This window comes from Arvicanthis niloticus, chromosome 1 (assembly GCF_011762505.2).
Source record: "Arvicanthis niloticus isolate mArvNil1 chromosome 1, mArvNil1.pat.X, whole genome shotgun sequence".
NCBI lineage: Eukaryota > Metazoa > Chordata > Mammalia > Rodentia > Muridae > Arvicanthis > Arvicanthis niloticus.
In genome coordinates, this window is record NC_047658.1 from 112,322,875 (window position 1) to 112,348,292 (window position 25,418).

The window sequence follows — 25,418 nt, forward strand, 5'->3', positions numbered from 1 at the left end:
TTGCCCAGCTGGTTTCCTGTCTTGATTCAGGGATTAGAGTTAAGTGATTGGATGAATCTCAGAAGAGACTTTGAACTTTGAACTTTTACATTGACGATACTACTCTAGACTATGGGAACTTTGGAATTTGGACTAAATTACATTTTATTATGCTATAGCTAGATATGGCCCCCATAGACTCATGTGTTGAACAAGCCTATGGGGGCCAGTGAGTGGAAACCCATGGTTTAAATATGCTTAGCCCAAGGAGTGGCACTAGTTGGAGGTGTGGCCTTGTTGGAGTAGATGTGTCACGGTGGGCATGGGCTTCATCCTAGCTGCCTGGAAGTCAGTTTTCCACTAGCAGCCTTCAGATAAGGATGTAGAACTCTAGCCGGGCAGTGGTGGCGCATGCCTTTAATCCCAGCACTTGGGAGGCAGAGGCAAGTGGATTTCTGAGTTCGAGGCCAGCCTGGTCTACAGAGTGAGTTCCAGGACAGCCAGGGCTACACAGAGAAACCCTGTCTCGAAAAACCAAAAAAAAAAAAAAAAAAAAAAAAAAAAAAAAAAGGATGTAGAACTCTCAGCTCTACCTGCACCATGCCTGCCTAGATACTGCCATGCCATTAACTTGATGATAGTGGACTGAATCTCTGAACCTGTAAGCCAGCCCCAATTAAATGTTGTCCTTTGTAAGCCTTGGTCATGGTGTCTGTTCATAGCAGTAAAACCCTAAGACACTTTTATAGCCCAAAGTTCCAAAATTCTTCCATAATCCTCCCAAAAAACATGTTTCGGTCCATTACAGTAATATTTTACTCTCTGCTCTTAATTTCTGTATTAGTTTGTCTCTCTGTTGCTTTGATAAAACACTGACCAAAAGAAAAGGATAGGGGAGAAATAGGGGAGAAATGGGGAGAAATAGGGGAGAAATGGGGAGAAATAGGGGAGAAATGGGGAGAAAAGGATTTGTTTGTCTTAGAGGTTACAGAGCATCATCTGGAGAACTCAGAGGCCATACTGAAGACACACCACTGAGGAAATGCTGCTTACTGGCTGCCTTTCCATGGCTTGCGCAATGTATTAGTCAGAGTTCTTTAGAGTCACAGAACTTATAGAATGTCTCTCTATATTGAGGGAATTTATTGTGATGACTTACCATCTGTAGTCCAACTTCCCCAATTGTAGTGGGACTATATCCCACTACAAAGCAAGTTTCAAGACAATCAGGGCAACATAGAGAAACCCTGTTCCAACAATCAAAAACAAAACAAAAAAAGTAATAAAGTACTTAGAACAAGAAAAGAACTGCCATAGCCACAGAACCCAGCTAGGCCAGTCTGGCCACACACCCAAAGGACTTCATGTCCCATCACCTGCACACCTATGTCCACTGCACTCTAGTCACGCTAGCAAGAAATGGAACCAACTTAGATGTCCAGCAACTGAGGCATGAACAAGGTAAATGTGCCCATAGACATGTGAAATTTTAGTCATCTATAAAGAAGGTGACATTTTCAGGAAGAAAATATCAGAGTAAGCAAGGTAATCAAGGTTCAGAAAGACAAGTGCCTAAATTCTCTTTCTTTCTTTCTTTCTTTCTTTCTTTCTTTCTTTCTTTCTTTCTTTCTTTCTTTCTTTCCTTTCTTCCTTCTTTATTTCTTTCCTTTCTTTCTTTCTCTCTTCCTTTCTTCCTTTCTTTTTAAAAGATTTATGTACTTTATTTATGTGAGTACGCTGTCACTCTTTTCAGACACAGTATAAGAGGGCATCAGATCCCATTACATTTAGTTGTGAGCCACAATGTGGTTGCTGGAAATTGAACTCAGGTCCTCTGGAAGAGTATGCAGTGCTCTTAACTGCTGAACCATCTCTCCGGCTCTTAAGTTTTCTTTTACATGCAGATTCTAACCTGTTAAATATGAGTGTCTAGGTGGGAATAATGCAAGGAAAGGCCTGGGAAACTAGAAGGGGCCCTTGAGTTGGGAAAGACAGTCAAAGTAGAAATGTGGCAGAGAAGTATTAGAAGTAGTTTAGCAACCTGGGACTCTCCTTGGTGTGGGTTGTGCACACACCTACCTTCTACCTTCTACAATCTTGGCAGCCTGAGTCTTCCCTACACATATGTGATACCATCTCACTCCAGACAACATACCTTGCAACCTGTCATCCACACTGGAGCCCTTTAATGTCATGGATCTCAGCCTTCCTAATGCTGTGATCCTTCAATACAGTTTCTCATGGTGTCATGATCCCCCAACCAGGAAATTATCTCATTGCTACTTTACAACTGTATTTTTGCTACTGTTATAATATTTGCTACTGAAAAAGGGGTCACAACCTACAGGCTGAGAGCCACTGTCTTAATGACACTCGAACTTGGACCGTTTCTAGTCAAACATACTTCATATATATTCAGGTAGAATAGAAAGGCCAATCTGGCCTAAACTGGTTTAGATGTGTATTCAAATGAGGCAAACTGTGTCTAAGTGGACTTTTAAGGAGAACCCCTTATTTATCAGGTTATGCCTATGCATAATTAGGAGTGCATATGATCAAAATACGATGCATTATGGGAAGGGGCATGTGCAGTGAGCAAAGATCTATGTGGTACCTGTCAATCAAAATGAAAAACCAGGTTGGAGAGATGGCTCAGCTGCTAAGAGCGCTGACTAAAGTTTCTGAGTTCAATTCCCAGCAACCACATGGTGGCTCACAACCATCTGCAATGGGATCTGACGCCCTCTTCTGGTGTGTCTGAAGACAACTACAGTGTACTCATATACATAAAATAAATAAATAAATCTTTTTAAAAAAATGAAGAGCCACCCACTAAAGACTAAAGTAGTCTTTAGTTGCTAAACTCCTCCTACTCTTGAACCCCATAAAAGGAACTCCTTAAATGCAAATGGGGTCCCTGAGTCTCTTCACTCATGACTTTGCAAACAGTGCAGGGTTTTTTTGTTTTATGTTTTGTGCTTTGGGTTTTTTTGTTGTTAGTTTTTGTTTGTGTTGTTATTGTTGTTTGGAGACAGGGTTTCTCTGAGTAGCTGTGGCTGTCCTGAAACTCACTTTGTAGACCAGGCTGGCTTGGAACTCAGATCTGCCTGCCCCTGCCTTCTGAGTGCTGAAATTAAAGGCCAACACCGCCACCACCCGCCCAGCCAGTGCAGGCTTTTATTTTCTTCTTTTTCTGAGGTTGATGTGAGGAATCCTCCTCCATTGCTCTTCTGCCTTAACCACTTAGTCAGAGTCTCAATCAAGTTCAGAGCTCACATAGCTAGCTGGTCCCTCTAGCCAGCTTACTCAAATGTTGTATGACCGCATTCCTGAGATGTGAACAAAATGGCTACTCACTCCAGTTAGGGAACTGAAAACAGAGCAAAGGAAGAATACAACCAGAGTCTGCCTTGGCCAACCAGTGACTTTATTGGAGTTACTCACAGGAGTGTGGGTGAGGGGTTACCAACAGGAGCAGATATGACTCAAGGACAGCCATATCACCAGAGTTCACTCCAGCATGGGTGACAGCTCACTGCACAGCTGCAGGCAGCTCAGCAGATTGGAGAGTGTCCACTCCTGGCGGCTCTGTAATCAGCATCTCTCCCAGGTAATCTTAGAGTGTCTCTCAGAACTTCCTGAAGTTGGTTGGGTTTTGTTGTTATTGTTGTTTTGAGATTGGGTCTCACTATGCAGCCTTGCCTGCTCTGGAACTTTCTATATAGAGCAGGCTAGCCTTGAATTTACAGGGATTTCTCCGCCTCTGCCTCTGGAGTGCTGAGATTAAAGCACTTCTATGCCAGGCTCAGTTCCTGAAGCTTATGGGGCTTTGCTGAAGGATGCACTATTCTGCTTCCTTTACGACAAACTGCCTTGAGGAGCTTCTCTCCCAGATGGGGGTTTTATCTCTGAGGAAATGGCTATACAACATTGGGGGGGGGGGTCCTACATCTCCACTTCTGAGGCTAGAATTACAGAAGAGACACCATGTTCACCTTGTATGCATTTTTGGGTTCCTCAAGTGGCAAGTATTTTAAGCAACGAGCCATCTCCTCTTATTTCATTCTTAGATAAGAGGTCAAGAATGTAGAGTCGCCAGGTGGTGGTGGCACTTGTTTTAATCCTAGCACTCAGGAGGCACAGGCAAGAGGATCTCTGTGTTCAAGGCAGGTCTACACAGAGTGTTCCAGGACAGCCAGGGATACACAGAGAAACCCTGCCTTGAATTAAAAAAAAAAAAAAAAAAAAAAAAAAAAAAAAAACAATAAAGAAAGAAAGAAAAAGAACCTAGGTCTAGCTGTCCAGACCTCGACCACCCATAATAAATGTGAAACTGAGAGAAGCATAAGGTAGGGAAAGAAATCAAGGTTCTGTGAGGCAAGCTGGAGGGAGAATGAGCCAAAGTGATTCGATAAGAAGGTGACACACAGACACATGGGAACGAGCTATTTTGTAAATGAATTTCAAAATAAAAACAATTTTTAAGAAACGCTCATTGTTTTCCACTTGTCTTTCACGGGCTCAGTGGGACCAGGGGCAGCTTGTACAAAGGTCAGTGTTCAGATAAAGCAGGGTGAGTGACCCACCCATCAGTCAAACACAACTGAGAAGCCTGAAAAGTGGGGGAGGCACATTGGGTGCCCCTGATATCTCCTGGGCTGCTGCTGCCCTTAGAGGTGGGACTCTTCTCTATTTGCCACTCCCTGGAACACCAGCAGCCCAGGGCCAGCACAGAGGTACAGGGGATGTGTGCAAAGTCCTGGAGATAAGGATAGACAGGCTGTCCAGGAGAGAAGGTCAGCAGGTGGAGCCCAGCTTGGAGCCCTCGGGAGACTGGGTGATGGAGGGAATGGCGAGGACCCTGGTAGGACATCCTAGAGGTACATGCCTCTCCAACAGTTCCTAATCCAGCGCAGCTGTAGATCACAGCACATGAGAGAGATGTGATGGCACAGCCCATGTACTGAGATTAAGAAAAAGAGCAGTGAGTCTGGATGCCCAGAATCCACGAAAGGCTGAATAAAATAGTTCCTGTCTGTAATGTCAGCATTCCTACAGTGAGACAAGAGGCTTGGGGGAGAAGAAGCCCTGGAAGCTCACAGGCCAGCCCATCTGGCATACACAGCTGTGAATAGGAGATCCTGTCTCACACAATCACACTCAAGCATACAAATGTGCCTGTGCACACACATACACAAAGGTGATGATGATGGTAGTGGTGGTGGTGATGATAAATAAAACAAAAGATGCCTCACATGGTGGTAAAAACCTATAGTCACAGCACCCTGGAGTTGGAGACATGAAGCTCACCTCACATGTTCAAGGTATATCCTCAACAATATAGCAAGTTTAAAATCAGCCTAAACTATATGATCCCCTGTCTCCAAAAGAAAAAAATAAAGTAAAAGCTAAGGGTTCTGGAGAGATGGCTCAGTGGTTGAGAGCATGAGCTTGTCTTCCAGAGGACCCAGGTTCACATGGCAGCTCACAACTGTCTGTAGCTCCTGTTCTAGGGGCCCCAACACCCTCACACAAACATATAGACAGACAAAACACTAGTGCACATAAAATTTAAAAAAAAAAAAAAAAAAAAAAAGGAGCACTTGCTTAAGTGTCTTGCAAAGGACCAGAGTTTGATTCCCAGCACCCACATGGCCATCCTCAACCACCTATCCTCAGCTCCAGAGGGTCCGATGGTCTCCCATGGCCTTTTCAGTTACTGCACACATGTGGTGCACATGCATACATACATGCAGGCAAAACATCCATTCACATAAAATAAAAATAAAGAAAACTTTAACTAATAAGTAAACAGTAAGCCTAGTACACCAAACAAAGGGGGGAGGGGATGTACACAGCAGAAAGATGTGTGGCTTTGTATGCCCAGGCAAGTTGGGAGGTCACACAGCTTCCTGTGACCTAATTCCTATGTCTATTCTCTGGTTTCACACAATCTGTCCCAGCCCCAGCCTCAGGGCCAACAGCCATGGAAGCCTGGTCCTGCCACTGCCTGACCCAGGGAAGAAGTGACTCAGGAGGCCTCGTTGGGTGAAGGGCTGAATGCAGAAGCCCTTCCAGCCCATAGATTCTATCTGCCCGGAGTCATTAGTGTAGGGAGGCTGAGTGGGCCAGGCAAGTGACTTGGATCCAGGCAGGCCTTTCCCCTTCCTATCTGGCAGCCTGAGCCACCCACTCTATGCCAGCGTGGCAGGCAGTGCCAGGCAAGTGGCCAGATCAGCAGGAGGAAGCTGCTGTAGACATGTGACAGCTATGTTTGCTTACCTGGGGCCACCCACCAGAAGAGTTAATATTCAACTCCCTCTAGACCCTGGAGTTGCAGCAGGGTCTAAGTGTGGTAACAAAGTTATGAGTCAGCTCTTGCCTTACAGACTGTGTGCCTCAAAGCTCACACATCTCTCGTGGGTTCCTAATCTCTGTTTCTAGAAGAAACCTGGACTCCAATGTGATGTGACCCAGTGTCACTGAGCCCACAGGCTCTACTTCACAGGCTGTGGGAAGACCTGAGGCCCAAGAAGCTCTGTGGGGCCCTGGTGGGTTGGGGTTTGAAGTGTGATGCAGGTGGAGGTAGGTGTAGCACACAGGGCTGAGGTGTGATAAAAAATGGCTTTCCACCTGCTTTTCTCTGACTTGGAACCTCTCAGTATCATTTCTGAGCTATTCCCCTGCCCATACTTCATGTCTCTCAAACATGGAGATGGAAACCTCCAGCAAGCCTAGCTACATGGGTAAGAGCCCTGTACCTGTCATTGTCCCTTGGTCCCAGGGAGGCAGTTGCCCAGAAAGACATATTGAGTAAAGGACTGTACCCAGGACCTGTTCCAAACTATCGAATCCCAGCAGATGAGAGGCTGGAAGTGGCCAGCAGTTTGCTCTGTGTTGGGCACTGGGCAAAATCTTCTCCTTTCACCCTGCCAGAGGATGTGAGGTACAGTGTCCTCTGTTGGCCCACCTCTCAACACAAAGATGCCCTGCTCCTGGGACTTTCTCAGCCACCAACCCAGCATCAGCCGAATGCAAGGAACCTTCTGGGCCTGCCTCTGTTTATAGCTAATAAACAGAGAAAGCTGAACTGAGGCTGAGGGAGGGCATGCAGCAAGCAGGGGGCGAGCTGGTGGGGAACCTGCTCTCTATCCTCACCCAGAATCCTTTCCCTGGAAAGTGTGAAGCGGGGAGTATGGTTCTGCATTGGTAAAGATGCAGGGAGTGTGGCAGGCACCAGGTCATGGCCCTCCAGTCCTCAGTCACTAGGTCAGGTAACTAGAAGGCAATAGAGGTGCAGGATGTGATTGCAACATGACTTCTGAAGGCCTCTATGTCTGCTGGACTGATGCAATCCCATCAGACAGGCTGACTTTGGACTGGGCTTCAGGAACTGCAAAGGACTGTCATCCCACACACACCCTGCTTCTGACTATAAAGCCACAACTGCCCGAGGCTGTCAGCAGGTGTATGTAGGTACTCCTGGGCATCTGTTGTCTGTGTGGATCTGAACATATCTGTTGATACTTGGTGTCTTCTTCTGTCATTCTCTACCTTTTTTGGTTTTTCTAAGATTTATTTATTTTTATCTTATGTGTATAGGCATTTTACTTACATGTATGTCTGTGCACCATGTGTGTACAGCACCAGGAAGTCAGCAGAGGATGCCAACTCCTTCATGATTAGAGTTACACAGGGTCGTGAGCCTCCACATGGATGATGGGGACCAAAACTCAGGTCCACTACAAGAACAAGTGCTCTTAACCACTGTTCCATCTCTCTAGTCCATCCACCTTATATTTTAAATCATGATCTCTCACTGAACCTGAAGTTCCTGCTTTTGGCTGGGCTAGGTGTCCAGTGAGCTCCAGGGATCGACCTATCTCTACAAGCCCCCACCCCCAGTGTTAGTATTACAAACATGCAGGACGCAATAACACACCCAGCTTTTTATGGGGTTCTAGAGATGTGAACTCAAGCCCACATACTTGTCTGATAAGCACATTATCTACTGAACCATCTATCTGGGCTCCCGCCTATAGTACGTAGTATCTTACTCTGGATCAGTGCTGTGGGCTCAGTCCGAGCCCTCAGGCATTGGCCCTTTACACCATGGAGCCACATCCAGTCCTTGGCTGTTGGTTTTGCTTTTGTGAGTCTCAGTGGCTTCAGATGTGAATCAGGTGTTTTTGCTTCTAGGTGGAGTTAAAATGAGATGATTCTCAGCAGTCTCCAACATCTGATTTCCGGGTCGAGGTGGGAGAGACCTAGAGGTTTCTCATTCATAAGGAAGGAGACAAACTGTCCCTTCCTTAAGAGGACAGTGCTTTTTCCTGTCTCTTGGGTTCAGCTCCGGAATAACCCTCTACCCCTACTTGAATCTCTGCCAAGTTGGTAAAAAGCAGGCTAGCCACCGTCAGCAAGACTGAGACACTGCGAGTGGGCTCTCTCCTGACTTCCCTCTGGGTTCTGATCCCTGGCTCTTCTCTTCCTTCTCTGGTATGTCGCTCCAACATTCTCCTTGATGTGGTTTGCGACAGACAGGCCTTCCCACCTACTTGGCTTTGCATCAGGCTTTGGGGAGTTGGGAAGCATTACTTAGACAGCATGATTGGTCCAAGGCTGAACAGATAACCAAGATAGGCTAATCAGATACAATCTTGGGACTTTAACAGGGGCTTAGGGAAGCAGAGCCCTCTCCTACTGGGGCCATCTGCTTCCTAACATTGAGCCTTGAACACTACCACAGGGGAAACCCTTCAGCTGTATTTCACAACCAGCCCTGGTGATGGGATTCAGAAGCGTAGGTTGAGCCATAGGCCAGCTTGGATATTGATTGTCTGGTCTGTGTGGCTCAGAGCCAGCCAGGCATTGTCCAGTCCCGAAACTCTGTCAACCGAGGGATATGGCCCTGTCCTATGAAGTACACATAGTCACAAGGCATGGGTGAGGAGCATGGGCTGAGGCCCACTGATGTTTCCTCATAGAAAAAGGGGATAGGGAGAGTCAACAGACCCCTTTCTAAAGCCAGGAGCCAAGGTGGTAGCCAGGATGACAACATGTGCAAAGCCCCCCCTCTTTGGTTGAACTATGATAAGACACTTTGCATTGACAGTAAGTCAGTCTTGACTTGACTTTAACATGATTAAAGAAATTTTTCTCTATACTTTCCTTCCTGGCCCATGAATCCCTAGTGTAAGTGGTCATCTGACATTCTTCAACTGAATGCCCCCTGGCTACCCCAATAACAACCAACTGTGGCCCCTCAAAAACTTTTCAACTTTCTTCCCTTCTCCTATTTCTCTGGAACTCTAAAGAAGGGACCCACACAGTCCGCCATATGGACCTGATTCCTCTGCACGTCCCCTGCCATGCTGCTGTCTGCCTATGGATGACGCTGCTATTTATTACTAATTATAATAAATCTCTAATAAAAAGAACAATCCAGGGCTGGAGAGATGTCTCAGTGGCTAAGAATACTGGCTGCTCTTGTGAAAACCCAGGTTTGACTCCTGGCACCTACATAGTGGTTCACAACTGTGTCTCCGGTTCCAGGGATCTAACACCCTCCTCTGGCCTTGCAGACACTAGGCATGAGTGTGGCATACAATATACATGCAGGCAAAACGTCCATACACAAAAAATAAAAATAAATGAAAACCAAAAAAAGAAATAGCTGAGCTTTCCTTAATGTTTTTTAGGGACAATCCTTCTCAGTGTCACCTGTGAGTCCTAAACCAAGAACATTTCAGAAGGAGGCTGATGATTAGGGTAATGACCCACAAAAAGAGCCACCTTGCCAGTGGTCACAGACATAGTGTCACATCTGGAAAGGCCCACACTTGTGTCTGCCATCACCTGTCCCCAGTCTTCCAGAGATTAGACAAGAACCAGTGATTAACAGGCTATAACTAGAACATTAATGCAGGGTGTACTGGGAAACGTGGTTTGCTGGCTTCTAGGCCCAACAACAGCAGGCAGCCACAGACACAGCTGAGTTACTAGCAGATCTTCTGGCTCTACAAGGTCTATAAAGGTTTTCTATCAACATGTGGGTGTACGGTGGCATGCTATACCCAACCCTTGGTGTCCTGGACAGGTAGCCAAATTCTCCTGTATCTGTCTTGTTATCTGGAAAATTGGAATAAATGACAACATGCCCTCCCTACAGGGCAGAGTGAGGATGGTGTTTACTGTATATGGCAAGCTGAGCACAGGACCCGGGGCCTGTGAGTGCTTCACACACTCATTGCTCTGATGGTCAAATGACCATAATGCTCTGGCTAGGAGCCTCAACTGCTTTGTTCAGCTGCTCCATTTCTAATGCCCTTTCTGTGAAGTGGAATTCTCCACTGTGCTGGCCTGGGGGAGTGAGGATCTACGTCAGTCAGATTTCAGTCAGTGCAACTAAATACTAGCGAAGAACAAGGCAGAGGAAGCAAGGCTTATCTGGCTCATGCTCTCAGAGATTTCTGTTCCCTTCATTCCTGTTGTTTCTGAAGGCAGAAAAGTGTCAGGGACACTGTTTCTCACTTTATGGTAGCCAAGAATCAGAGGGAGAGGGGACAGAACAAGATAAAGCCCCTGAGGACCTTGTGCCGGTGACCTACATCCTCTGGCTAGTTCCAACATTGTGTCAGAGGTGCAGACAAAAGTCTCAACATGTGGGCTGGAGAGATGGCTCAGTGGTTAAGAACACTGACTGCTCTTCCAAAGGTCCTGAGTTCAATTCCCAGCAACCTCATAACTGTCTGTAATGGAATCTGATTTCACAAGGAAACTCCAACAGGAGCAAAGATTTGTTCCTCCATTCCTACTGGAATCAGGACCAAGAGAAAAAGAAGCTCTTTCTTGTGCCACAGACACAGTGGTTTTTCCCTCCTGCTCTTGTGGTTTGGGTAGGGATCGTCCCCAGGACAATGCTCAGAGGTAGTGTCTCTGTGAAAGGTCTGGGTCTTTACTGGGTTAGGTTTGGTTTGGTTTTTTGAGTCAGGATCTCACAGAGCCCGAGCTGACCTGTGGCTCACTGTGCTCCATCTGCTTCTGCCTCCTAAGCACTAGGATGAAAGGTGTGTACCACCATGCCAAGCCTTTTAACTTGAAGAAGAACAGTTTTTATTTTGCCTCATGGTTTCAGAGGGCTCAGCTCTTCAGGGCAGGGAGCACAGAGCCATTGGCACCATGGCAACTGAGAAGCAGAGGAAAGGGCTAAGGCAGGATGCAGCATCTGTGGATATGGGTCCCTCTCCCTCAGGGCCTACAACTCCTCCTTGCAAGTTTTAAGTCTCTGATATTTTGTCCCATGACAGCAAGCTGACTAATACATAGTGTGTAGCAACAATGGAAGTATAGGGATATACTGAGTTTCCCACTATAAAAACTAGGTAATATTAGCACTAGGTATATGGCACACGAGGGTCTCTGTGAGTCACACAGGCCAGCTAAAGTTACATGGTGAGACAATGTCTTGAAGACAAGACAAAGCAAAATAAAACCATAAAACTAGTTTTAAGTGGTCATACCACATTCTCTAGGATTCTCACTCAGTCTTATTAATAAAAGAATTTAGAGGGTCTGAAGAGATGACTCAGCTGTTAAGAACATTGCTTGCTCTTCCAGAGGTCCTGAGTTCAATTCCCAGCAATCACATGGTGGCTCACCACCATCTGTAATGGGATCTGATGCCCTCTTCTGCCATGTAGACAGAGCTCTCATGTGCTCTGATAACGGGGCTCACGTTAAATAGATAAATCTGTTTTTTTTTGTTTTTTTTGTTTGTTTGTTTTTTTGTTTTTGTTTTTTCGAGACAGGGTTTCTCTGTGTAGCCCTGGCTGTCCTGGAACTCACTCTGTAGTCCAGGCTGGCCTCAAACTCAGAAATCTGCCTGCCTCTGCCTCCCAAGTGCTGGGATTAAAGGCATACGCCACCACTGCTCGGCTAAATAGATAAATCTTAAAAAAAGAAAAAAGAATTTAGAAATAGACTTGGACAGATGTTCAGGGACAAGCTTATTAGTGTTTTAGAGAAAACACCAGGGTAGGCGAGCTATGAATCTTGGCAGCTGCATTGAGGAAGAAGATGGAGAGGAGGAAGAAAGTCATGTTGTTCATAAGCAGCCATTCAAATGGGGGTGGGGTGCGGTGGTAGCTTCAGAGAAAGTGTGAGGAAGCCCAGAGCATTAGGGAAAGCTTGCTTAGACTTTGAGATAAGACTGGAAGGAGTAAAAAGGAGGGGAGGCTTCTGGGAAGGGAGGGATAATTATTCTTGCCATTTCCTTCGCTTGGCTCCTGGGAGCCTGCCTTCCTGAGGACTGGCTTCCTAGCTAGGTGACTGACAGGCCCCGCTGAATTAACTCCTAAGAGATGAAGCAACAGCATGTAATGTCCTTTGTGGAACAGAATGCCAGGTCTTCACCCTTAGGCCTGAGGTAGATTCCATTCTTTTGACCTGGGGGAAATAACTTTCCCTTAACAACCTCCATAGAGCCCCGCTAGTCATCTGAAGTAGTTTCCAAGACTATTGTAACACACACTCCCTCAGAGGAGAGACCCAGGAGATGGGTTGAAATAGGACAGAAGAAAGAACTCTGTGTCGCCCCATTGTTAGTGGCTGAATGTCACAGACCTCTGCTTTGGCTCACCCGGAATCCCTGCCTGCAGGTGCTCCTGGCTAGGTACCTCTCCTCTAAGTGATGACTCATTTCTCTTCACCTTGTAGCTGCCTGAGCCCCCTAGGAAGGGAAAGATTAGGGAAAGCACAATAGCTTTTGGCCCTGAAGAGGCATGTGTCACCTCTTTCCATTAGCCCATTCTGATGATGGGCAGGTTACCTCTCCACAGGGTGAGCACCTGGGTTCTCAGAAATGGCAACTCTTTGGCCCTTCCTTTACCACCTTCATTGGTAACTGACATCAAACTCAGGATCTCAGGCAGGCATGAGAGTCCAGCACTCTACCACCTTCCCTTGCTGTCTGTTGACTCTAGTTAGAATCAAGAGGACTTTGCTGCTGGGCTGGAGAGCTGGCTCAGCAGTTAAGAGCATTCACTGACTGCTCTCCCAGAGGTCCTGAGTTCTATTCCCAGCAACCACATGGTGGCTCACAACCATCTGTAATGGGATCCGATGCCCTCTTCTGGTGTGTCTGAAGACAGCTACAGTGTACTCATATAAATAAAATAAATCTTTAAAAAAAAAAAAAAAGGTTTTGCTGATCTGCCAGGAGAGAGAGGTAAGCCACAGCCTAGCAAGCCACATGAAATGAGCAAGTCTAGTTCACTGTGTCTCCTGGCAGGCTCAGAAAGGAGAAATGCACCCAGAAAGCAAAAGTCCCCATAGTATCTTATCCAGGAAGGACAAGAATACTTTTCAGAATGAAATAAGAATATGAGAAGGATAAATGGAGCTGGCTGTAACCCAAAATACTCAGTATTCACAGGTGGAGGGAGGGTCAGTTAGTCTTATGCCCAATCCTCCCCAACCCCCAAAAAGAAAACATGTGAAGAGTTGAAAAGAGGCAGAGAATCTTAGCCAAGGAGCAAGAGGAGAGACCCAAGGTCAAAGGGCAGGTTTGATGGACCAAAGCGTTGGGCTTGAAACGTCAGGCTTGGGGATACCTCTGGCGGATGAGGACTGCTAGACAAAGTGCCAGGGTTCAGTGGAAGAGAGTATAATGTAGGGTATCAAATCAACAGGCTGGTGCTGCCTGGAGGAGGATCTTGATTTCCCGATCCCTCAGTCTCCCAATCGCAGGGACTCTTGAGTAATTACAAGCACCACACTACCTAGCTCATTCTATTCTTTGAGCACTTAGAATGCTTAGGTACTGAGAAAGAAAGAGGGACTGAGGGTCAGCAAGGAAGTGAGTGATTTGGGTCACCGCAAGGATGCTAGGGCGTGGGGGAAGAGGCCTGGCAGGTGTTCTTGGTCAGCCAGGGGGTCTTCTAGCCTCCGGGGATGAACAAAGGGCAGCCTGCAGCACAGTTGCAGGAAACTTTGTCCCGGTAAAACAAGCTGCCTATGAGCAGGCACTTTCCCACCTTTTCCGTCCAGGGCCGCTGGACCTCATTAGCACCATAACTGTGCTCTAACAGCAAAGCCCTTGTGGTTAGTCCCTTTCATGCGTCCCCAAATCACACAATTTGACTCCACCCCTCACAGAGATCACGACCACAGCTAGAGCCACACCCACAGGACCCCCAGGTCTCTGGTGTCCACACTACAAGATTTCACCAGAATGGCTGGCCGGGAGTCTGGAATCCAGTTGGACCGGATTCTCCCTGCCACCCTGCTGGTTTTGGAATTCAGCCATTGAGTGAAACCAAATTAAGAAAGGGCCAACCCTTCCTGAACCAGTAGGACTTTCAAAGTAGACTCCTCTTCCCTTCCCCCATTTTCTGTGTCCAGCTTCCCCCTTCTGCCCTTTGGTAGAAGACGCTGGGGACAGGCCAAGGTCACACAGGGTGGGCTAACTCTTTTGCCTGCTTCCTTGTATGGCTCTGAGAGTTTTTGAGAACAGGACTTGGGTCGGTTAGAAGTCTCCCCACATCCAAAGCAATGATAATAAGTGTCCTTGAGATGTTACAAGGGAGTTCACTAGAGATGACAACTCACAGTTTATAGCCAATTGAGTCTTTATTCTAGCCGGCTGGGACTACACCCAAGTATCCAGGGACCTAACTGTAGCCAGAGCTAGAATGTAAATTAGAATTACAGAAGTGAATGTAAATTAGCTAGGACATCCTGACCTTGGGTTCCTAGAATAGAGTTGGGTAATTTTCCATGGGATTCTCTGTGAAGGAGATTAGATTCTAGTTAAACCTGCTAGGATCATGGACCAACCATTTCTTCTACCTACACCGCAAGAAACTCTTTTCTACATACAAGACCCGCGAAATTCCAGCTGTGGTGCTTCAGAACTGATGGGGCCAGATGTCCTGACAGCTAAAGAAGATGGTCTTCAGGCCAGGCGGTGGTGGCGCACACCTTTAATCCCAGCACTTGGGAGGCAGAGGCAGGTGGATTTCTGAGTTCGTAGGCCAGCCTGGTCTACAGAGTGAGTTCCAGGCCAGCCAGGACTACACAGAGAAACCCTGTCTCAAAAACAAAACAAAACAAAAAAACCAAACCAAACCAAACAAAACCAAACAAACAAAACCAAGAAGATGGTCTTTGCCGGTTCCTCCAAGAAGAATGCTGTTTTTAGGGAACGTGAGACCTCCAGTTCTGAGATTTTTAAAAACCCATATAAAAGCAGATACTCTCTTTTGTAACACCCTTTTTAGTCATCCTCCTGGTGTTATTATTTCTAACCAAACTATTAATCAGTTCCTGTTACAGGATTACCAGCCACTGTCCACAGAGGAACCTGATGCACACATCTCCCAAGTGGACCCTGATGGTGAAAGCCAGCTACACCCAAAAATGGCTTCCTCTCTCCCTTTTTTCTTCTCTTTATAATAAGAAAAAGAGATGTATGTTGGTATCAGGCTCTGAACCCAGTGACATCACATCTAGGTGACCCCCACATCATTGCCAAGGTAACCGCTATACATTCCCAGAATCCACCTGGCTACCTCATCTTTACATGGGAGAGGCTACATCACCGCTCATATAAAACAGTCAGAATCCCCTGACCTCTCTCTTCTTCCTCCCTCTTCTTCCATCTTCTTCCTCTACTTCTTTCCCTCCCCCACATCTTTGCCCTATCTCTTGAATAAACCCCACTTGGAACCGTTTGGTCTGGTGTGGTCTGTTCTAAGCTGTGCGACGTCTAACAAAGCCTGAAATGGCTTCAGCAAGGATATAAGGTGGAGGATCCTCTGCACTATCTACCCAGGTCAAAGAGAAAGGAGGTGGACCTAGGTGGACCATAGCATCCTGGGTAAGCAATCACTGCTTCCTACTTACCCTAAGCCTCAGCTTGCCTATCTACAGGGGTCCTCTGCAGTGGAAGGGTCATTTCAAGGGCACCAGGCTGAAGTCAGACTTTTAGTGACCATGGCTGACTGAAGAGGGAAGACTCCAGCCCCTGAAACTCAGTTTTTTTTTCCATTCCCAGCCTGGAAATCTCATCTCTAATTTTGACTTCATAGTATCTGGAGCCTTTTCTTTTTAAATTATATCTATTTAATGTGAATGTGTGTGTGTATGTGTACCATGGTGTGCATGCGAAGGTCGAAAGACAATTTGTAGGAATTGACTCAGGTCAGCTGGTTTGGCAGCATCGTTACCCAGGGAGTCATCTTGCTAGCACTGGAGTCTTCTTAAACAGTACACTTGCTCTGTATCCAAAAGTACACAAAGGTAGGGTGAGCCAACAAAGTCATTAAACAGACTTTCATCTGATTTGACCCACAGGCAGTCACTTCAAAGGCCTCAGGGCTTACCTCAGCAGCGATCCCTTTACTGCTCTGGGTTTGTAGCAGGAGCTTTCTGTGCTGTTACCTTTAGCTTTGCAGTGTCACTTCTTAATACAGGTAATTGAAGTGCCACCAAGATGCAGTGTTTGAAGGACTTGTTAGCTGTAAGCCTCAGGTGGGTTGAGAAGCTTTGAGCAGGAGAGTTGACTAGACTGACACATCCATGGAAGCCTCTCTGGTCAGGAGATCCGAATACCCAACCCACTAGCTACAAGACCCTCCCTCACCCCAATACATCATGCTGTACAGTCTCTGATTCTGCAGAGACACTGTGGCACTTCCGTTGTTCTGATTTTTTTCAAAACAAGGTTTCTCTGTGTAGTAGCCTTGGCTGCCCTGGAACTTTCTGCACACCAGGCTGGGCTTGAACTCAGAGATCTGCCTGCCTCTGCCTCCTAAGAGTGCTGGGGTTAAAGGTGTATTCTACCACTGCCCAACTTCAGTTCTGATACAAGGGGCAATTCTGCTTCTGGAAATACTTGACTACTCTCTTTTGTCTCCAAGTTGCCACCCTCAATCCCAATTAACAATGTTAAGCATGAAAGATGCTCTCTAAGCCATATACTGAAGGTGCACAGACACATTACTATCTTAAACTGATGTGACTAAGACCACTATTGTCCATGAAGCCTTTATATATGTGAAACCCATTTGCTCATGTTCAGGGTTTGGTGGTTCACACCTGCAGGATGAAGGAGCCAGGAGGACTGGGGTCAAAGGTCAGCCTCAGTTGCATAATGAGTACAAAACCAATCCAATCTATCTGACACACTGTAACAAAAGAAAACGAGACAAAAGATGTTTGATTTGTCTAGTTTAAGCTGCTCTAGTATGTCCCAGTTATAACCCTGTTCATCCATCTGCATTTGAAGGTACCAGGAACCCCAAAGAATGGAAAAGTGTCCTGGTTTAGTCTGATCTCTAAGAAGGCTACATGCCCAGGATTTCTACAGGCTTTGCTCCTGGATGACACTGTAGGACCTCTTTAACAGATCACAGCCAGCTCCTGCCAGCCTCTGGGAATCCTGCAGAAAATAAGCAGTTGGGGATAGCTATGGTTTCTAAAGCCCTGGCTCTGCACCCAATCCTTTCAGGGCATGTTTCCATCAGCCTACGGAGTAGAAACAGTTTTCCCACCTGAGGCTGAGGAGCATTTGACTCAGAGAGTCAGGCCTGCAACCCTAATACTCAGTAGGCACCAGCTGGAGAACTGCTACAAGGTGGCTGGTCAGTCAGGGCTCTGAACCCTGTTTCACTCCTTATCCACCCAACACCCCCCCCCCAAAGGAAAAAAAAAAGAAATGGAGAGTTCAAAGGGGTCAGAGAATCCAGCTAAGGAAGGAGATGCCTGGAGGAAATATTTCCTCATCAGAAGTCACAGCTCATGGGAGTATGGCCTCCAAAGACAGACTTAATTACACAATGCTATGCTTGGGCTCCATGCAAATGAGGTGTTAAAGGAGTGCTTGCCCTGGCCACTAGACTTCTGGGCATACATTCTTTGAGTTCTTTAGCCCTTGGCCCCAGCTGTGTGTGCTGCAATTGTACTTATAGCAGAAGGACATCAAATAAAATATTTGGGTGCAGAAAGTCTTGGGAGCTGCTGGTGTCCAGCCTGAATGCTCTGCAAAGTGTCCAGCTCCCTGTCACTCTGCTGCCTGGTACTGTGATCCAACTCTGAGCATATGGTATTCCAGCCTGTTGGCCTCTCTGTGTTCTCATCAATATTTGAAGGCTCAGAAATGGAGTAGTGCCTGGTTCTGTGTGAACCTGGTAGCCTGGCCAGAGCTCTGTTCCTCTGGCCCTCTGGGGAACCCTCTGTGCCAAGTGTCTATGACTCGCTGGACCAGAAATGCAGAAAAGATAAGGGTCCTTGAAGGAGTCCTGGTGGGGCCCTAGGATCTGCTGGCCTTGGGCAAGTTTCACTCTCCAGTGAGATGCCCTTGTGGTCTGGGAGACAAGAGCTAAATAGACTCAACTTCTGCTTGTTGGAGGAAAAGCTCTCCTACAGGCAGATTCAGAGTCCTTTCTGGTTTCCCTTTTTACTTTGAGAGAGAGAGAGAGAGAGAGAGAGAGAGAGAGAGAGAGAGAGAGAGAGATCAGCTGTCATTCTCAGTCACCTTCTACTTTGTTTTATGAGGTATGGTCTGCCTCTGAACCTGGAAGCTTACCCACTCACCTAGGCTAGCTGGATTGCAAGCTCCAGGCATCTTCCAGTCTTCTCCACCTCTGTAGCACTGGCTGGGATTGTCTACTGGCATGCCTTGTACCTAATCTTTTAAATGGGTGCTACAGATCCAGGCTCAAGCTCTCATCACAGGTAGCACTTTGCTGACTGGGCCATTACCTCAGCCCAGAACCACCTTCATTTTATTTTATTTATTTATTTATTTATTTATTTATTTATTTATTTATTTATTGGTGGTGTTGGGGGTTGGGGTGGGGCAGGATGATATGCTGTGCTAGGAATAGAAGCCAGGCCTATGACTGTTAGACTGGGGAAACACTCTAACTCTGAGACATAGTCCCGTCCCCCATAAATCCTTTTTGGGGCCTTGTAGGTGGAGTTGCTGGTAGAGGAAAAACCCTTGCTTAGGTGGACTCTGTGTATGCTAGAGTCCTAGTCTTCCTAAAGACAGTAGGAACATCTGTCTGGCTCTTAGTTTGGATAGAAGCAGCAGCCACAGAACTGTGACACAGATCGCAAAAGATTCAATCCTCCTCCCTGCCTCCCATGGCCCATTGACTATTTAATGCACAGTCTTCAGAATTCAGCACCCATCACAGCTCAGGAAACACTTCTTTGGTCCTTTTGTTCCAAAAGAAAAGGTTGTGTAGCTTGACTAACCTCTTCCCAGAGCCAGAGCCTGTGTAGTGAAGCTTCCGCCAAGACCTGGTCACTTGTGCACAGGCACTGACATTTGGTAAGCAGATGACACACTGCACTGTCTACTGTCTACTTCTCTTCTTACACAACATTGTCTGCCTTGGCCATGAGATGCTACAACTGTATTCATTATTCAGCTTGGAACACTGGCCTTAGGAGAGAGGCTGCACCAGCATCACACTGCAGACAACAGTACACATGTTTCCTGTACACCACGACCTAGCAGGTGACCCTCTGTTCAGTCTCCTGACCACCTGGCATACCTGGATAGCTGAAGAAACTGAGGCTGGGCCAAAAGAATTCACAGATATATTCTTTCAGCAAGTATTGCTAAGGGTTGACAAACATTAGGGCCCCTTTGCTTTCTCAGTGACTCCAGTCTGTTGGGAAGACAAGATAATACACAACAACCAGGGGTGAGGAGAGGGGGTAGGGTGGGCAGTTTGCCCATCTAGATTAGAGCAGGAGCCAGAAGATCTGCTTCCTTGTACCTATGCTGCCAAGCCCTGCGGTGGGCACATAGAAGCTACAGAGATGCTTGGAAAATAAACCCCCACCTTGTACTTAGAGGGCGACTTTAACACAGCTTAGAGCCCTTAAATGGTCTGGTTCCTGCAGGTGCCGGGCACTTAGGTTCTTTCCACTTCTTGTCAATAATATATGTGGCAATGGGATATGTTATGCATGGGAAATTTTGCTTCTGAGAACTTCTTCTTTTTAACCCTAAAAAATGTTTATTTACATCCTTGGTTATTGTGGCAGAGGCATGTGAGGGAGCTCCAGTGTGTATATGTGCGTCAGGGGACAGACTATCTGTGGGAGTTGATCGTCTCCTTCTACCATGTGCATCCTGGGGTAGAGCTCAGGCTTTTAGGCTTGGAGGCATGTGCCTTTGCTGGCTGCCAAGCCACCTTGTTCATCCCTGCATTTGTGTTATTGAGACAGGGTCTTATATCCAGGATGACCTCAGACTTGATAGTAGCATGATGGCCTTGAATTCCTGATCCTTCTGCCTCCACCTTCCAAGTGCCAGGGATTACATCTATGTGGTACTACTCCTGGCTTCTGGAAACTGTTTTTTTATTTTTATTATTTTTATTTGTTCATTTGTTTTTGTTTTTGTTTTGTTTTTTGTTTTTTTGAGACAGGGTCTCTCTATGTAACCTTGGCTATTTTGGAACTCACACTGTAGATCAGACTGGCTTTGAACTCAGAGATCTGCCTGCTTCTACTTCCATAGTCCTGGGATTAAATGTGTGCACCTCCACTGCCCACCTATTTTTAGATTAAGAAAAAAAGTTTTTTATTAGTGTGTATGAGGCATGTGATATGCTTGAGAGAGTCAGAAGACAACTTTGAGGAGTTGGCTCTCACTTACCACTGTGAGTTCCAGGGACAGAATTCAGTTCTTCAGGATGGGTTGCAAGTGATTTTACCCACTGAGCCATTTCCCTGGCCCAGCTAATTTTTTCCCTTGGGAACAGAGTTTTTCAGCTCAAGGGCTATGAACATACTTAAAAATGTTACTGTAATCTCTGGAATATTCTGCTAGGTGAATGCCTTCTCAGACTCTTAAAGATCCCCAAGTGTACCCCAGGGATGCTGTCCGATGTCTATGGACATAGTTACCTTTTTATGCAAACCTATTTTTTTTTCAATATTAAACTGTGTCAAGTTCAGGTGGAATTGATCACACCAGTGCCTAAGATGCATTAGGGTTTTGCTGTTGGTTTTGTTTTGTTTTGGAGACAGTGTTTGTCTCTGTAGCCTTGACTATCCAAAACTCACTCTGTAGACCAGGCTGGCCTTGAACTCACAGACATCTTCTTGCCTCTGCTTCCCAAGTGCTGGGACTAAAGGCATGCACCCAAGTTGTCTAGCTGCATTAGGGTTTTTATTGCAGTGATAAACACCATGACCACAAGCAGCTTAGAGAAGAAAGGGGTTTCATTGTACAACTCTCAGGTTTTCCTGTATCGAGAAAGCCAGGGCAGGAACTCAGGACAGAAACTGAAGCAGAGACAATGGAGGAGTGCTATTTACTGGCTTGCTCTCATGGCATGCTCAATTTGCTTTATGTACTACCCAGGAGCACCTACACAGGGGCTGCACTGTCTGGAGTTGGCTAAACTCTGCCACACTAATCATTAATCAAGAAAATGCTCAAAATATGCCTCCAGGCCAGTTTTATAAAGGCATTTTATTAAAGTTTCCTCTTCTCAAATGACTTGTTTGTGATTTTAACAAGGAACTTTATTGCAACCCTTTATCTTGCCATGAGCTAGGCTATTATAGTCATTTGACAGACAGGGACAGGCTTAGGCAGATGCCAAGGAAGTAAAATGGGCAAGATTTGTACCCAGGCTGCCAGGCTCCAAAGCTGTACCTCTCTCTTGCTGTGATATGCAGGCTCTCGAAGGGAGGGGAAGGTTGTGCTTCTAGGGCAAGCTGGTGACAGGAGTGAAGAATTTGGTTCACCCTGGCCATCTTCAAAGTAGGGACTTGTGTGTGGCACATGTCCATCACAGGAGCTCTACCCAACTTCAGAATTGCCACAGATACTAGTACTAGATACTAGATACTAGATACTAGAACCAGCCCTGCTGTTCAGGCAAGCAAAGCTGGTACCAGCCACATGGTTCTAGTTGATTGGACTAGGCCTGGGCACCTGACTCAAGAGCACTAAGTGTTGGTCTGGCCACACATATGACAGGACATACAAAGAGGAGTTGGAGCTATCAGCCCCATGCCCCTTCTTGTGATTTGGAAAGCTTAGAATGACAGAAAGTAGAAACTGCTTGGAGTGGCCCTGAATCAACGCTGTGGCCATATTACCTAAGTTTAGATTCAGGCTATTATTTCCTAGCTACGTGGTCTTGGGTGAGTTCTGCTTTGTGTGTGTGTGTGTGTGTGTGTGTGTGTATGTACATTGAGTATATCCTCATTTGGGTGCATATGTGTGGAGAGACCAATAGGCATCCTCAGGTGATATTCTTCAAGTGTTGTCTATCTTGTTCTTTGAGGCAGGGTCTCTTCCTATCCTGGAACTTGCCAAATTGGCTAGGCTGGCTGCTAGTGAGCCCCAAGAATGTACCTGACTCTCCCCAGCTCTAGGATAATAAGCACATGCCACCACACCCAGTCTTTTTTTGTTGTTTGTTTTGTTTTGTTTGTTGGAGACAAGGTTTCTCTGTGTAGCACTGTCATCCTGGAACTTGTTCTGTAGACTAGTCAGGCCTCAAACTCAGAGATACACTTTCCTCTGCTTTCTGAGCACTGGGATTAAAGACATGTGCCATCATTGCCTGGTCTTACATTTGTTTAAAACTAATATCAAAGTGACAGATTTGTTAAGGCAATTTCATACACGCCATTAAGCTTTCTCCCCCTCATATATGTGTGTTTGTCTGTATTCCAGGCAGTTTTACTCTGGCTAGAATTTTTATGTTCATGTTCTGTCCAAGCTTTGGTTTCACTGGGGTGACCTCCTACTGCCACTGGAAGCTGTGCTCCCAGCAAGGCGCCTTGTGGGTTCTCATAGTCTAAACCAGAAGAGGTCAGAGAAAAAGTTACTGCAAATTATAGAGCTCTCCTCTCCTTCTAGAGTAGCTTCCCCCTCAGCCAGCTTTCCAACATTTCTCTGAGATTATGGGAACTAGTATGAAGACAAAGGGCCAGTCCCCTGTGAAGGCCAGTGACACAGCCCCACCTCCACGTGGGCTGGTGTTTTCAAAGTCCTCCATTCCCTTATCTAAATGCCTTCCTGAATGGAGACCTTGATTTCTTAGCCTTTCTAACATCCAGTGATACTCCTAGGCCAGGGCTCCTTTTTTTTTCTACTTCTCTGGAGTTCAACTCCAGGCCTAGCTCCACAGGATCCTCCAAAGTCTCCTTTCATTTGCACTTTTTCTTTTTCTTTTCCCCAGACAGGGTTTCACTATGGAACTTGGGCTGTCCTAAAACTTACTGTGTAGATTAGGCAGGTATTTAACCCACAGAGATCTGTCTGCCTCTGCCTCTCAAGTACTGGGATCAAAGGTGTGCACCATTATGCCCAGATTATTTGCACTCTTTTGTTCAGTAAAATCACATTTCAGGGAGTAAGTCCAGATAAATAACTACTCTTTTTGTGAAAGCCCACAAAGAAGCCATTTTCTGCATACTGGGCTCTGGATTTCCTAGACCTTTGGCAGCTGAAGAAACCTTTCTTCCTAGTTATGTCCCATAACACAGATCTGTAGTTTTATAATTCTCTGTAGCCTCAATTACTTCCTGGAAGGACTGAACGATGAGACCAAAGGATGAGGCAATGTGTGGGCATACACCGTAGGGGCCTTGGCCACCTTCCATGCCCTAGGGCAAAGGTACATTAGTCATGGTCACGTTACTGGACAGCCAGGAAAGGGGGGGGGGGTAGATGACAGCGTCCACAAAGCCAGGAATCGCGAAGCAAGCACCTTTGGCCAGTAATTCTGACGGCTGTTGAGGCCAGGTTGTTAGGAAGATGTCCTGAGACTCTAGCTGACATCCTCAGCACCACGGACAGGGAAACTGAGGCTGCAGGCACTTAGAGGGAGGCTTCTCTCAAAGCGTAGAGTGCAGCCAGCTGGCAAGTGGGTGTGTGGCCTTGACCCAGTCTCTTTTTGATAGTAGAACTGCAGATGGATAATGCCTCCGGCCGCGAGTTGTAACGGGCATGGATGCATCTGGAACAGCGCTTGGGAAATGTTGTAAAAACACACCCACAGAGCTCCTTCAGGAGCTGCCTTGCCCCAGGGTCACGCGGAAAGAGCAGCCAGCCTCCAGACACCAATTTCCTGCCAGCTCCTGAAAAGCCCCAGGGACCTTTCAAATCACCACTTTCAGACCTGGGGGCGTCTAAGGAAAGTTTCCCGTTCAACACCCACTCTAGGGACTGCCAAAGCTGCAGAGGCCTCGTCCCTCCTGTCCTGAGAGGCCCGAGTCCGCAAAGGCGCCACCTTGTGAGAGAAGACAACCGAGGTATCCGGTCTTTCCAGGACCCTCCGGACCCCTAGACAACGCCCCGCCCCCTGTGCGCCGGCCCCTCCCTCACCGTGGGCTCACCGCCTGAGGCGAGGAGGGACTGTGCCGCAGCCAATGGGAAGCGGCGTGGCGAGGGTGGCGGCGGTTGTGATGCGCCGCAGCGTCCAATGAGCGGCGAGCGCGGGGGCGGGCGGTGACGCTGGGCTCTCCGCGTGCGGCGCTGTAAAGGAGCGAGCGCCGCGGCCCACTACAGCAGTCGCCCGCCGTCAGCCTCCCGCGCTCGTCTCTCGTCACTGCTGCCTGGCGTCCATTGCTGCCTCTCCCCGCCGTCGCCGACGTCGCCTCCCCGCGCGCTCCCACAACCGCCGCCTGGCCGGTCAGTAAAGCCGGCGAGCCATTCCCCGCGCCGGCCCCCAGAGGCGGGCATCCAGCCGGACCCTGAGTGTGGCCCTCTCGTGCTGTGGCCGCCCGCGCCTTCTCGGCCGCTTGTCCAACATGAAAACCAAGTTCTGCACCGGGGGCGAGGCCGAGCCGTCGCCGCTCGGGCTGTTGCTGAGCTGCGGTGGCAGCGCTGCCCCGACTCCCGGCGTAGGGCAGCAGCGCGACGCCGCAGGCGAGCTGGAGTCCAAGCAGCTTGGTGGCCGGTCCCAACCTCTCGCGCTGCCGCCGCCCCCGCCCCCGCCCCTGCCGCTGCCCCCGCCGCCATCACCGCCGCTAGCGGACGAACAACCCGAGCCCCGGACGCGGCGCAGGGCCTACCTGTGGTGCAAGGAATTCCTGCCCGGAGCCTGGCGGGGCCTTCGCGAGGACCAGTTCCACATCAGTGTCATCAGGTCGGTGGCTGCGGCACCGCGCGGGGAGGGGGGAGCGGGGGGGGGGCGGGGCGGGGCGGCGGCTCGGGTAGAGGTGAGCGGCGCGACGGGAATCCAGAGCACACACCCCGCAGCGCGGAAGGCCGCCTGCGGGCGAGCTTTGAGAAAAATGTGAGCTGGGATGCTGGTCCCTTGCGGGAGAACAATGCTACGCAGTCACACAAGTACATTCTGTACCAAAGCTCAAAATAGATGTGTCTAGGAAGCCGTTTTCCTACGAGGGCCTTGAGTGAAAAAGGGATGTTGTGGCTGGGCTTT

The 25,418-nt window shown here is 47.6% G+C and overlaps 1 protein-coding gene and 1 long non-coding RNA gene across 4 annotated transcripts in view; one reads left to right on the forward strand and one right to left on the reverse strand.

Annotated features, from left to right (window-relative positions):
• The window catches only part of LOC143434789 (uncharacterized), a 57,753-nt gene extending 32,611 nt beyond the window's left edge, over nucleotides 1–25,142 (reverse strand). Inside the window, exon 1 of the long non-coding RNA XR_013104550.1 lies at nucleotides 25,048–25,142. This is a non-coding gene — a long non-coding RNA (uncharacterized LOC143434789). The remainder of the gene's footprint in view (nucleotides 1–25,047) is intronic.
• The window catches only part of Chka (choline kinase alpha), a 46,062-nt gene continuing 45,121 nt past the window's right edge, over nucleotides 24,478–25,418 (forward strand). For all 3 annotated transcript variants that reach the window (XM_034509621.2, XM_034509610.2, XM_034509615.2), the window contains exon 1: nucleotides 24,478–25,121. In XM_034509621.2, coding sequence (XP_034365512.1) covers nucleotides 24,784–25,121 — 338 coding nt within the window. In that variant the 5' untranslated portion in view covers nucleotides 24,478–24,783. The remainder of the gene's footprint in view (nucleotides 25,122–25,418) is intronic.